This window comes from Colias croceus, chromosome 1 (assembly GCF_905220415.1).
Source record: "Colias croceus chromosome 1, ilColCroc2.1".
Taxonomy (NCBI): domain Eukaryota; kingdom Metazoa; phylum Arthropoda; class Insecta; order Lepidoptera; family Pieridae; genus Colias; species Colias croceus.
In genome coordinates this window covers 4,847,674-4,863,181 of record NC_059537.1, presented here as the reverse complement: position 1 = coordinate 4,863,181, position 15,508 = coordinate 4,847,674, and the positions used below count along the sequence as shown (strand labels likewise).

The window sequence follows — 15,508 nt, the reverse complement described above, 5'->3', positions numbered from 1 at the left end:
TTCTTGATTACATTCTTTCCTGCATTAGACTGTTTTTTGTCATCACATCTTAATTTAGCAATAAAAGACTTTGTATCGGATTATTAGGTATAGGTACTTCACAGTCAACGTTGTTTCGGGCAGGTAAATCTCTTCTCGGCTGGACCGATTCTTATGGAATTTTGTGTGTCTTTTAAGTAGACCTGAGAATCAAGCAACATCCTTTTTTTCATACCCCTAAGTGATAAGAGTAAGGCAGAACAACATGTGCTGGTATAGCTCACAAGTCACAGCTATGAATCTATGAGCTATATAGTATAGTGTATATCTAAAGCGTAAATTAAAACTCATCATTAGCTATGTATTTATAATATTTAAAATAAAAGATTGCTTCTTACATCGCCTGATCCAAGCGTTTTTAATAAGCTTTTAAAATTATTAAAAGGAGGTTAAAAAACACAAATTAGAAAATGGCATACTTAATATTTATTTTCTATAAAAAATTACAAAAGTGAAAAACAAAACATACAAATACGTTCCGTATGACAAATTAGGCCTGCCTATGAACAAATTACAATAATACAATTTTATTTTGACAATCATTCCTAAACATTTTACAGTAATAATTAACGCCCGATCTAAGTATAATAATTATTAACGTTTAATCATTATTACCAAGAGACATCCATTTAAATAAAATCATAAAGAGGTAAAGGCGAAATAATAATAATTCTACCAATGTGGCATCAAAAACGAAGTTCCTTACCTATTACATAATTTTTAACTTGTAAAGAATATCCTATTTTTAACGTATCTTCTAAAACTTATACCTATTTCAGTTTTATATCTACTTACTTTATATTATGACATTACTTTGGACTTGTCGAATAAAACAATTAATATAAAATTTTAGGACAAATATAAACATTTAATTCCTTTGCCAATTATTATTATTATCATAAAAAAATATGCAATATACTTACTTGGTGATAGAATTCGAAACATCATTGTGAATTTTTATGATTAATGAAAAAAGCTCAAGCGAAGACAATGAATCTACTAAATAAATTATTATAATCTAAAATTATTTACAACCTTAATTTACAAGAAAAGCTGACCAAATTGTTAAATATTTTGTGATCCAATTAATGAAGCTGAAGAAGATGTTTGTTTAGTTATAGGTAAATTTTTGTACTTACTGTAAATAAAACAAACATGAGATATTAGTAGATTAAACCTCTAGAGCATTTTTGATGCAAGAAACTTATTTTATCTAAAAGCGAATGATAAGAATGAGTGCAAATTTTATGAGTAAGTAAGTAAGTAGATGTGGTACAAAAATAACAAACATAATATAGTATCTAATATAAAAATACTTAATCTATGACATATTATACAGCAATGATATAAAATTACATCGAGCTTACAGTTTATTCTAGTTTTATTGATGCATTCCTTTATCACAGCTTATTAAATCGAATTAAAATTTAATTCACATTATAATATACCTTACCGTCTAACGTCTTTTAAACATGTCTTAGAACTACGGACGGAAAACTTAATCAGAAACGGAGTCAAATAAAATAATACCAAACAAAAACGCTTCGAATAGATTAATACTTTCAAAATTTAAGGTATAATTTGAAATCTAAAACAACACATTACACAATGTTATAAAACTGGACACGTTATAAATTATACACAATAAAAATGATAAATTTTCCACAGTTTATGCAATGTCGGTTGTTTTAATTTTCGGTAGTTCACGTGTAACAATTATCTTCATCAGCGTGGTCTGAACAGTCGATGGTTCCATCACAAAGTTGGGAGAGGGTGATGCACCGGCCATCCACACAGCGCAACTCTTCATTCGGGCAAGGAGATGCGTGAGCACTATTGTGTCCTAAATCGTCAGATTCGAACAGAGTTGCGTTGGATTCTGGGGAATCTGCCATTTCTTGCTTGCGTGCAATCGCTGCTTTCTGAAATCAATTTAGAAAAAAATAAGACTTTTCGCTTAAAGCATTTTTTTATTGTATGATAGGGAAGGGCTTGACCACGATCTCGCACGATGGTAAGCTGAGATGTGGCCTAAGATGGAGCGTGCTTCCCTAGAAGGAATCTGTTCACTCTTTTAAAGCATGTTAAAGTTGAACACAATGAATATTAGAAAACACTTAAAATACACGTAAAAAACTTTTTCTTTTGATAATACACACCCTTAGCAAACCAGCTCCATCAATTACTCTTTCGAGGTTATCAAGAGATTTATCAAGTCGTGTTGGAACAGTTGCAGGGACAATTTCTGCTGGTTTCGTTGATGGCTTAACTGTATCAGATCCTTCCTTTTCTATATTGCCAAATACACCCAAATCATCCATGTTTACATCTTCGGATGAATCATTTTTCTTCTCAGATGCGTTAGTTGTGTGTTTCCTAAAATTTTTTCGATACATCCACCGGGGCCTCTCTGTAATACTTCCTGGGATTAAAGGCTCTTCCTCGGATTCTTGTTTTTTTGGTTTCGGCATTGGTCTTGAGTATGGAGTGAGACGGGATGGTGAAGGTCGCCGAGTGAAATTACGCTTAAAAGAATTTGTAGAATCGCTGGTCATGAGCAGCTCTTTGCTGCTATCACTTTCTCCTGAAAAGACAAAAAAATTATTTAGTTTATCAAGTGAATCAAAGAATGTGTATCGTAGTTATGTGTGTTTATAAGATTATTTTAATCCAAAAATAAAAATTTCATTATTTTTAAAGAAATTACAATTATTACTCTTCATAAATTATTCACTATGTAACATAATTTAAACAATATTTAGTGTTATGGAAAAATAAAAAAATATTATTTTATACACTACCTAACGATGCCAAAACATGCTCATAAAAGCATATTTAAAATTATAGTAATGTTTTACCGTTTCTGTAGTGACCATTCCGTATTTCTTGTGTGGGCAGTCTATTTGGCTTCCTTATAGACGGTGCTGGGGCTGATCCAGCAGACTCTTCTCCCGGTTCCTCGATTTCTGCTGCTGCGGACACCCGGTTAGGGACTCGAGTGTAACAATTTTTATCCAATTCATCATCACCACTAGGACAGTCAGAGTAACCGTCACAAACCCAGCGTTTCACTATGCATAGACCTGAACTGCATCTGTAAAATACACGAATATTATCTTGCTTAATAGAAAATGCCAATTTTAATTTAAGGTAATATAACATTTCAATTATTTGGGTGCCTTATAAGAAAACAAGGTTAGCAAACTTTTATGGTTATTAAAATTTAGGCGCTTACGTTTTGAGGTGCTTGAACATGAGTATGAATGCTTTAAATTATTTTACCTTGTCAAAAGAATTATAATATAAGTATTATCGATACTAATTTACCGAAATTCATTTTCTTCACACGTCGAGCATGGTGCTTCATCCTCTCCACCAGGGCAATCTTGAGTCCCGTCACAAACCCAATCTCGCGGGACGCAGGATCCATCCCCACAGGCCAGTTCCCTTCCGTAACAAGGAGCACGAGCGCTGGCGCAGTTGCTGCTTGAATACTGGTTGCAACTGAACATTGAATTTAATTCTGTTGGGATGTAGCCTTCGCAGTTATCCACGATTGCTAGAAGATAAGATACATTTTTAATTTCACTATGAAAAGGATCCAAACGTGCAATTATATTAAATTTTGAGAAAATATTTAAAATTTTACCTTTACACAAATTATAGCAAGGTAGTTTTGAGGAATACGGTGGCGGACTACATTCTGGTTCTAGAAGTGCACAGGCGAAGTGGCGAACCCTTTCACTACAGTTGGTAGCCACCAAGTACTCGATCTGTGGTAAAAGCTGAGTAACTTCTTTCTTGCCCACGACGGCTGGTGCTCCAGCTAAGTCGTATGGCAAGATTCCCCGGCAGAGAGGCAGACGTGTCGATCGGCATTGGGGCACTGGGAATATAAATAATTTGTTTTTATTTTTGTACTTAAAATGATTTAAATATTTATTAATAGTTCGTTAATAGTACTTGAATAGCTTAATGTAATTTCTGAATCCTTGAAAGTAAAGCACCTGAAAATACCCTTTAGGATTCCATCTGTTTAATCCTTAACCGCATGCTCCCAAGATATTTTAATTTGTCTTACCGTCAGATAGAGCATTTATTGGATAGTTTTTAGTTGTAGTGTCATCCCTGTCTCTCCAAGTAGGAAGTGTAGGAGAAACTCTAGTATTGTACAACGAGCTTTGTGTAGTAGCTTTCATTTTTGCTGCATCTTCTATAGATATACCGAAGAGTTTTGAATGACCCGATGTAAACTTAACATCAGTGTTAACCACAGGTTGCCCGTAATATTCCTTAGTACCAATTGGTACTTTCGGTACTAATCTGTGGGTTTCATGTATTTGTGGCTTATACACGTTCGGTTGTTGAGTCTCATGAATGGGAACATAATATGGTCTAGTAGTAGTTTGTGCAATTGAATTTGTAGTGTAGTTTTCTTCAAAGTCATCATTAATTTTAGATGTAGGAGAAATATTTGTAGACTCCGCCTTCTTTATTATTTCCGTAGTAACTCTCTCAGTACTTGTTGATACAGCATCGACATCTTTGAAGTAAATCGCTAATGGCTTTTCTGGCTTTTGAGTAATATGAGGCCTCAGCGTTGAGTCGTCAGGAATTGAGCTGGTTTCTTCGAGGATTTTAGGCTTTCGTAAATTATCGACTTCATCATTTCCATATTGTACTTCTGGCTCTATATGAGTAGGATAAACTGGAGGGATTGGGAATTTCCTTGTAGGGCTGGTTTCTGCGATCACAGAAGATATATCGATATTTGTGTCATTCTCAGCATCATAGAAATCGACTTCAGTTACTTTTATACCTGTTTGTAAAATATATTGTAAAACACATATTTTATGCCTTGAAAATCTTATAACAATCATCAAAATGTGAATGTAAATCTTACTGAATTAAAATCTAATAAAATACCAAACGACATAAAAATATTGTAGTTCTTATTCATGAATAACTAAATTGAAATGTTATGTAACAACTGAAATAACCATTCTGATATGAAATATGCATAACACATAATTTAATCTATGAAATTAACACAAATAATACATGTAATTAAGTATATTAAAAAAACAATTTTGTGAAAAGAAATATGAATCCTATTAACATACCAGATGCAAACGATTTCTCTTGTTGGCTCTGCTTCAGTTTTGGTTTTTGCGTTGAGGAAGTTGGTGCAGAAGAACTATATGAATGAGCTTCAGTAAAGCTTTGTTCCCAAGTCGTTGCATTTATATTGTCTACGTCTTGTCCAAGATTTTCTGAAAGCATTAAAGGTTTCGTGACTATTAATTACAATTAATTAAATCACCTTTAATTTCAGTTTTGTAATTATTGACCAGATGATTGTTGAAATTTATATCTGAATTATTAATTATTTTTAAGTGTAAATAATTAATTAGGTAGTGTAATAATTTTATACATATTATGTTTTCTATTAGCGGTCTTAAGATTTTAATAATCTAAAATATACTACATATACCAGAAGGAAATCTCCTTTTTGGATAAATGTACAGTAAAGTTATGTTGCTCCACAGTGTTGCTCTCTATATTTGTTTAATTCGAAATTTTTAACCTCTATTAGGATTTCTCAATAAGGATATTAATTCAGATCAGACTTGCACATAATATGCGTAACTTCGTCGAATATTGATTTACTAAATGATCTGACAAAATATTGGATTTACATTGTAAGCCAGTATTTAAACTTTAAGTGGGACAATTCTGTTTGTGCCCCAATTGACGTAATATCTAATACGAACTCGTTGATCTAAAGACGAGAGCAGAGAAAGCCGGGTTCAAAAAGTCACTAGCACGTCTCTGTAAGAATATCTTGACTTTGACCTGTACATCGTTAATAATCCTTATCAATTATATAACTGTTGATGTAAGTTGCTTGAAATCTTCGATGTTCTACCACGTTTTATTGTCCCATGTTGCGACATAAAACACATTGTTAAAAAGATCATTAGACTAGGTAAGATCATTAGACCTAGGTACCTACAGTTAGGTCGCGGAAGAATTCTAACCAATACCCGCGGCCCCATCATTAAAGCGGCTCGACGGAACACAGTGGGGTTTTAGTCGGTAAGAATCCGACATAACCCACGGCTCCTTTCCCGGGGGCCGTGGGTATCTTTGGAAGATTTCCCCACTATAAAAAAGGTACCTACAGTTACCGCTATGGGGTACTAGTACTATTTGTTATTTATGCTTGCCGAAAGTGTGGTTTTGTTGGAAGTGATTATCATTTAAACTAAAGTTAATAGCTAGCACATAGGTATTTTGTATCAGATATCGACGTCTGTCTACGATATGCTTTTAAAGACCACCATATATTATTTACTAGTATATTACATTGCTGCTACAATTAAAATATATGTAATATGTTTGACATTTTGAAAATTGACTTTTGTAATTATTGTGCACGTGTTAATATTGCCGACAGCATCGACTTTGACCGCAAAAATTAAGTAGTCTATTTACACTTTACACTATTCACTATTCAATATTGGTAATCGCCATGTGTTGGCTAATTAGAATTTACTTCAGGTGTACCTACAATTTATCCGCTCACAAATTATTATTGCCTACATGGGAACAGTTAACCTAGGCAGGTTAACTGTAAATAGGTATTAATAATAACAATTTAGTGATCGTATTGAATTAAAGAGAGTAGTAAGTACGTATTCAACAGACTGTTTGAAATTGTAGCAAATTTTATAATAGTCAAAAAAATAAGATTGTATTATTAGTTAAATAATGCATACTGATACATAGATTGTTATATAGTCTGATAAGGAGGCAACGAATTCTGTTTCTCTCTCGAGAGCAAACTTTTATTAATAACCATTTTATTTTTTTTATTTTTTTTTAATTTTATAAAAGCACCCGCCATCACAGGGTGTTCGCGCCACCTCTGGAATATTGTCCAGAGACATTATTTTCATTTTTTTTTTTATTTTTTTTTTTTGTTTACAAAACACAATTTTCAGCCACATAATAAATTAAAAATAGAATTATTACTAAATTAAAAATATTACAAATACAAAGTCAAAAATATTAAAATACTGGGTAAATAAAATAAATGCTACAAAAGTTGAAACTATCCTAATACTAATATCACAGAATCACATCACACGCCATTGTTTCGCTTATTGACTACTTCTACAATATATTTACAATATTTAAAGAAAGTATCCCTACACTTGTCCCCCAGGGCGGAAGGCAGATTCTCACCCGTCATCGCCATGCCCAATTTTTGCTCAATAGCATATCTATTGCTTGCAAAAATTGGGCACTCGAGTAACAGGTGAGGAACCGTCTCCTCTACTCTACGACGGATTCTCCTTCAGCTTGAATCTGTTCAAGTAGAAGGCGAATCCGCCGTGACCAGTCAGTCATTAATAACCATTGGAAATTGAAGCCAGATGGATAAAAATGGAACGAAAGTACAAATTCATGTACTTTTTCAATAAATGCCGTAAAGTCGAAAATATCGGCCATCGTAGTTGCCGCATTCAATGTATTTCGTGAAGATGTCATAAAGCACACAATAAAACCAAGTATAAAAAATATTGTACACATAACAATATGATGACAAGCAAAAATATTATTAAAAATTATATTGTTCTTGTCATTCCCTTCGGATGTAAATGTGAAAGTGGTTTAATATTTATGAAGATACCAGAATCTTCGTAAGGTATAGAGGGCCAAAGTAATATAAGCGTGAATAAAGGACTATAATTGTTTTGAATGAAAGTTATTTTATGCCCCAGGGCCGACGCGACGTAATTACGGTATTTTTAAGTCATATATTAGCTGTAAAAGTTCGTGATATGCAAAGTGTTTCTTCCTAATTGGCGCTGCGGATCGTTTTATTGCTTCTTTATGTGGGCTTGCTATTGAAACAGTAAAGCTTATCAAAAAAGATTGTTTTAGTTTATTGGAGCTTTCTTTTTCCACCATTTAACGTAATAACTATTCAAAAAACTTATCCCATAAACAAAATTTTAGATAAGCTAAATGCTTGCTGATCGCGTTGCTTGAACATTTTCTTAAATAAGAGACAGTAAAACTCGGCAAGTTTGGAAAGTGATATCATGGTAACTGTTATGATAAACGATATAACATCCCTACCAGCTGTACTTGTTATTATTACTTTTGCTGAATAAAAGATCCTATCAAACTATCACAGCACGAACGCCCGCTACTTTTTGAAAGTTAGAGTTAGAGTAAACGTACACTTGACACTTGTTATTTGAAATTGCGTAAAACAAAAGCTTCGTCTTTATTTGTGACTAGCGGTCCGCCCCAGCTTTTTTCGCAATAAAAAGTAGCCTATGTTCTTTCTCAGGGTCTAAAGATTGTCTGTGCCAAATTTCATCAAAATCGGTCCAGTAGTTTATGAGCCTCTTCGTAACAATCATACAAACAAACAAACAAAGTTTTCCTCTTTATAATATTAGTGTAGATGATATTCATTATTCTATTATGTTTAACGAAGTATAATATCTACAATTCAATTTTAATTACAATCTATCTATACATAATATAATAAATCTGTAGAAGGGTCAATTCTGTACATTGAAAATATTGAAAAAATAAATAGCCGGGGGTGTTACTGGATCGATACCAAGCCCAAATATGTGATTAAAACAATTTTTGTCTGTCTGTCTGTCTGTCTGTCTGTCTGTCTGTATGTGAAGACATCACGTGAAAACTACCGGTTCGATTTCAATGAAACTTGGTATAATTATACCTTATTATCCTGGGCGTAAAATAGGATACTTTTTATCCTGGAAAAATACGTAGAAAAAAAATTAATCTTAATTTTTCAGTTTTATCCATAGACGTTGTTCTGTAGAACCGCGAACACACGATGCGTAATATTATAGGCCTAGCCGTATTTCGGTCCAATAGATATTTTTAAGATGTTATTGTCAGAGTTACTCAAAATGGAGAAATAAACCATCCACGCGATGACCGAGTTCCGCGCGGACGGAGTCGCGGGCGGAAGCTAGTCTATAATATAAAAATGAATCCCAAAATGTGTTGGTAAGCGCTTTAGAACAGCTGAACCGATTTCTTTAATTTTCTTTTATTATATTCCTTGAAGTACGAGGATGGTTCTTATGGAGAGAAAACGTAAAAATGTACCACGGGCGAAACCGGGGCGGACCGCTAGTAATTAATAAATTTAATTCTACTTACCAGGCATAAGGAAGTAAACAAACACAGCTAGAGCAACGCACACACCGAAGAGCGCGACGGGCCATCGCAACAAACGGAGTACCCGCACAATTTTCTTTGCGCTGCCCGGTCCGTCCGACGGCACTCGATACAAACTATCTGGATGCGAGCCCTGAAACAAAAATAAATCTTATTTCCATCTCATTACAGGTCAATGGCGAGTTCGATCAATTGTGCATCTTATTGCAAGGTCTTCAAAACGACGCGGCGCGGCGCGGGCGTTAAGTAGCAATTTAAAAAATCTACCTAATTACCAAATTGCATACTTTTTAATCAATAACGTCGTGTTTGAGATGCTGTTTTATTTAGTAATTATATCTATGATCTAGCTGCGATATAACGTTTTATAATTATTACTGTTTACAGATTAATCTACGTTCGAGTTTTTCAAATGCCATTACCATAACAAGCGTAGAAATATCGCAAACACAAATTGGCTGCGTCTGGAATTCCGTGAGTCGTGACTTGTGAGCATCTTTGATAATGTTACGTGATTGTTGCTTGATCGTTGCATTATAAAATGTTTATGATGTCATTTAAATGGATGAAAGCTGGCGTGTGGGTATGACAGTCGTAACTTTTGTTAAGTGCAATAAAATGCTGATAATTTATGCGGATTACGGCGGCTGTAAGCCCGCGTTGTTCTTGTCCGCGATGAGACATCATCGTGCCCCTTGACCTTAGAGAAAGTTTCCGAGCACAAATATGTTGCGTTATTGGTCCGTCTCACATGTTCTAAAATTATTGCCGTTAATCATAGCTTATTGGACTTAGACCTATCAAAGAATAAAGCCGGTGTATCAAAAAGAAAATATGAATTATTATGATGTGTTGTTTTGATTAGCAATACCTTGTAGGCAGAATTTTAATGAAGTAAAAGCTTTATTTATATAAATGTTTCTGGTTTTGTTAAGATAATAAGTCGTTAAAATAGTTTATGCACATTTATGTAGAGACATGTTTTGACTCTAGTACGTAATTGCTCAACTAGCCACGTGTGCTATTCTAATGAACTATTACGTGCCGATACATTACGTATTTCAACACTTAATTATTCACTAAAACCGTATAAACTAGATATTCTAATGAAAATAATATTCAATTTAAACCACTAAATTGTACCCATTATTCTACTATAATATAATAAGCAAACACAAAAATTAGGTCAGCGTCATTGATTTTGTAATTCTTATTATCTGGCCTACCTTGGCGCTGAAAGGTTGAACATCCCTTGGCCTGGCGAAGTATTTATCAAATTTTGATTCGTAGCTCATCCCGTCATTCATTGTTGGAGTCTGAATAGATCGTATCCTGTACGTACCATATTGCTCACCATGCTCAGAAATTGTCGGCAAATTACCATTAGGTGAACTACAACTACTGCTCGATCGGGAATATGCATAATTAACAGAACCATCACTGGGATTCTTGGGCTTTTTAGCAAATGTATATCGCTTAATCGGTTCTTCTATAGGTTTCAAATCATACGTCTCAAATTTCTCAGTCACGTAATTTTCTTCAACTTCAGTGGTTGGCACATAACGTAGCAATCTCGGTTCTTTAATCTTCTTAATGTATTTGTCAGCATCCGTCTCGTTATCCAACTTCTGAGCTAGGTTTAGGGAGCGTTGTAAGTCATTAGCCGATCTATTGGATTTGCGTTTGGTCTTGCGTTCTACGGTTCTAGTATGCACATGGTCATCCACAATTTCTGATTCCGAGGCTGGTCGGTCACCATACAACACGTAATTTCCATTCACCATTGTGTAAGCTTTAAGTTATTACAAGATGTGCAGTGACTGGAATATTTTCATCTTGTCCAGATTTTTAAAAAGCGTTATTGGCATCACTTTTGTAATATTTTGACAGCACAATAATTAATCTTTCATGTCTCGTGGTCACAACACTATAAAATACTGTACGACCATGTTGGCTGAATGAAGAGAAAAAATATGGTTTGTTTGTTTATTGAAGCAGTTGTTATGTCGATTGTGCACGCAACAAACAGTTATTGGGTTGTTTAATTTGGCAGCGGATGAATGAACAAAGTATGTAAAGAATTTCCTGTCTTTGACACGATGGATATTTTCGGGATGGTATTTTGCAATAAATCATGTTAAGAGCCATGGCAATGTGACATAAAATTACACACCAAGAACGGTAAATTTGCACGCAGAATTTAAAAGTATCTACGTTGTAAAAACTTTTAATCGCACGCTGTAATTTTCCAACAGTATGTGAACAAAAGCTGCGTATGAAGTTCTTAACAAATAATGAGAACATTGCAATGCAGTAAACTGCTCAGTAGATAACGTACGGATCGTTATGTTGGCTATTATTGTTTTGACGAGGTTCCCGCGCTTTTTGCCCCATTTACGCGGGAATATTCTCATTAAAGCGCGTGCGCGACAATGGCGTCCAACTACATCGAGAGTGAAGGATTGTGCAACATCTCAGGGTGTTTTATGCAATGATGTGCCGTTAGTGCAACAGATGTTTTGAATGCTGATCTTAGGTCATTTAGTTACATTTCCTGATCCTAATCTATGTCTGCATTTGCTTTCATCATTAATAATGTTCTTGTGGGAATCTATATCGTCGGATTAAGTAATATTATATTCTCATTTATAATGTAATTTTGAAATTATAAATTGTACATTATACATATTTAAGACATAATATATACCTAGGTAATATTATAATAACCCTATAGTATACTAAGCAATATTAAATGCATTAAGGTAACCTTTATAAAGATCTAGCGATAAGGTCAATGTTTACAGATGTATTGAAGATCAAATTCGAAATCTATAATTATGGTTTGCGAGACCACAATCTTTGGTATGCGAATGCGCACTGTATCATCAAATCGCTGTAACAAAGGCAGACCTTGATCTATGTGTAGGCAGGCATTCCTGCCGATTTCGTCAATATTCAAAGGTTCTATTATGTGAAGCGAACTTTAAATCCTTTATCTAAAGAGGACATCTCGGCTTTATATGGAAAAAGATATGAAGGAGACTTGATATAAATACAATATAGTTGTAAAATGTTGTTTTAAGAAGTCTGTAAACCTAAAAAGTTAAACCGCTTCTTTATCTAAGATTTATCGAACGACCCTTATTTGTTTTGACAAGTGTTAGAAGCTATCCTTGTAATTTTTTATGCTATAATATTACGATGAGGAAAAATAAGCTTTTATAGAAAAACGTAATTAGTCTTTCCTAAGGCGAACAATATAGCGGTAGCCGTAAAATACACCGTACGAAAGAGTTACGAATGAATGAGCACCGCGGTCGCTGCCAAAGCATTTACTTAATAATCAATACATATCGTAGTTTAAATTACATATTATTTAAGGAAATATATTCGAAATGTCATTAATAGTACCTATTGTGTGATGGTAAGGAATATATTATTAGTCTGGCCAGGGAATTATTATTTTGGTGCACATTATTTTTTATACTAAATTATAGATAACTTCCTGGCGCTACATCGCCTCAATGCATATTCGCAATATATGATTTCTTGTCGCGGAAGATAATTATTATAAGTGAAACATAGAAGCAAATTTTTTATTTCTAATTATGTATTACAAAGACTTGATAGAGCGTTAAAGTGTGACATAGTATGTTGCATGGATTAGTGCAATTGTATGAAACGGAGAAAGCTATAATGTACATAATATGCCTATTTATTCAACTAAAATAAAAAATGTAAAAGTGCCAATCGAAAATGTAGATAATGTATTACATTACATTGTTCAGAACGTATTATTTCCTATATATGTATCATGTTATTCAGTATTTTTTGTGTGCGTTGCTACTTTCCTTAAACATCATGATTGTCGCATTTATCATGACTCAAAATCAAAGCTTTTTTTAAACTTAATTTAGTTTTAATCCGCCAAAGAAGAGTTAGACGCCGAAATCCATAGAATGCCATAGATACAGAGAAGTTATGAAAAATTTAACTTTGATAGCGTACAAAACATCAACCAAGGTGCAGCCAATCAACAAACAACCATTATTAACGAAACAAACAAACCACAGAACACAGCACTAATTATAAATCACATTCACAATACACGATTAAGAACTGTAGAAAAATTCTGCTTAATGCTCCAAGCCTGCGCGTAAGACTGAACCAGGCGACACTCACCACCGTTGCACCACAATGTGGGAAACAGCCGTGGAAACGTGTGAACATGCTTTACGCAACCCATTATATCCAGAAGATACTAGATAAATTATTTAGCAGCTCCCATTCATTGACCGATCCGCCGATTACAAGTAAACAATGTGAACTGGCCGCTTCGCAATCTTTTTACAGATGAACATCAGGGTGAATCTCGCCAGAATGAAAGGAGAAACAAATTGAGCTATAGCAATATTAAATTGCGAAAGGGTTTGTGTTATAATCGAGAAATTAGACACAGACATAAATTGGACATAAATTTATAGTTTGGACAGTTTTAAAGGGGTGCGATGGAAAAACATGAGCGAACTCATACTTACTTACAAAAACAGCAGGCGGCGCAAGGAAATTCGGGAAAAGTTCGTTTGCGTGTGATGAGTGAAATTTCAGAACGCGAGAATTTAACTTCTTGAGACTACAATTTTTCATATATTTCAATACATATCTTGGGAAAGTGGATTGCTCTACTTTATTTTTTTACCTCTGATAATTCAATGTTTCTATAAATTAGTACTTAATTCAGTAAACAATTATGCCATAATATAAAACAACATTGGATCGTTAAAGCTTTTAGCGTACAGTTCTTACAAACAAACATAACTGAGATGTTCTGGTTCCCAGATCATGATCGAGAAGGCTGGTTTCCATTATATTACGTAAATAACACAAAAATATACACATTATATTTATCGTGTCTAGTAACGGCAGGAAGTTTGGCGTCGAAGATTGTCGGTTGTAAAATTAGAAAAGAAAATAAAACAACAATTTTAAGATTTTATCATTGCATAGGTAATTTGTTTCTTATTATTTTTATTTTATTTTCTTTATTTAAGGATCACAAAAGGTCATTACATGTGTACTAAGGCTAAATACAGTTATATAAATATAAGTTGACGTATGCACAACCGGTTATATTATGTGACCACAGCTCACATTTATTATTATTTTGGAAATATTCAAAACCGTAGAGCAATATATTCATAGTGAGATGGGATTCGAACCCGTGTCCTATACTCTACAATAGAGACGCCGCTAGGCTCCCACCACTTTTGACCTAATTTATGTTTCAAAAAAAATAATAACGTAAAATGAAAATTCCGCTATATACCCACGGGAATTTACATAGCTAAAACGGTGTGCAATGGAAACACGTAAACTTAATCGTTGCGTGCTTACCGTAGCTTCTATTGTAACAGTCGATTATAATAACGTTACGTACAAATTGTTTTGCTAACGGGTATCACATAATTATGGTAAGTTTTATTATTTTGTAACAACTTATTATTATTCGCATTGACAATGGATTGCCCAATTTTTATCTGTTGAATCTGGATCCCAGGTTCGATTCAAATGACTCAGTGAGCTCAAGTTGGATTTACTGACCTAAAAATTGATTCGTTTCTTTTAGTTCTTAGACAAAAGAACATTGATACCTTAGTGTAAAGGTCTATGCCGCAGCAGTGAGAGGAAATATTGGCTAAGGATAAAATAAATACATTTTTGTTGTAAAAACCTGAATAGTTACTGTAGGTAGATATAATATATTCACATAGTAATAGTGATATGAATGAAGATATGAAATTATTGAAACAGTTATTTGTTTAGTTTAAAAATAGTTATGATGAACTACAAAAACAAATATATTTAAACAAGAAAAAAAAAACACACTGAACTTTATACTGTGAGTATCAATGTTTTGCATGTCGATAACCTACATCGGCTACATCTCGGCTAAACAAATGAATAATGACTATATATATGTATAATTGTGACAATCATTTCGTCAACATGTCAACACTATTCAATTAAAGCACGTGTAACACATTTTATAAGACAAACAATCTAAAAGAAATGCTTTACGCTATTAACCTATTCAACTTTATCTAGTAATGGCTTAATAATTTTCTTATATTTTCAATTTGCTCGCTTTATCCAGGAATTATCCACCGCATCACCATCATGCAAAGCTTTTAAGTTTTATACATTTATAGAATTAATTTAAGAATAA

At 33.7% G+C, this 15,508-nt stretch overlaps 1 protein-coding gene across 2 annotated transcripts in view; it reads right to left on the bottom strand.

The window, feature by feature from the left end:
• Positions 1-446: 446 nt before the first annotated feature.
• Positions 447-15,508, bottom strand: part of LOC123705885 — a 57,125-nt gene continuing 42,063 nt past the window's right edge. Inside the window, exons 3-10 of one of the 2 annotated variants that reach the window (XM_045654969.1) lie at positions 9,265-9,415; positions 5,163-5,312; positions 4,121-4,858; positions 3,689-3,925; positions 3,367-3,598; positions 2,898-3,133; positions 2,199-2,623; positions 447-1,961 (exon numbers count right to left, since the gene is read on the bottom strand). In XM_045654969.1, coding sequence (XP_045510925.1) covers positions 1,743-1,961; positions 2,199-2,623; positions 2,898-3,133; positions 3,367-3,598; positions 3,689-3,925; positions 4,121-4,858; positions 5,163-5,312; positions 9,265-9,415 — 2,388 coding nt within the window. In that variant the 3' untranslated portion in view covers positions 447-1,742. The remainder of the gene's footprint in view (positions 1,962-2,198; positions 2,624-2,897; positions 3,134-3,366; positions 3,599-3,688; positions 3,926-4,120; positions 4,859-5,162; positions 5,313-9,264; positions 9,416-15,508) is intronic. The other variant, XM_045654978.1, reaches the window with a different exon arrangement.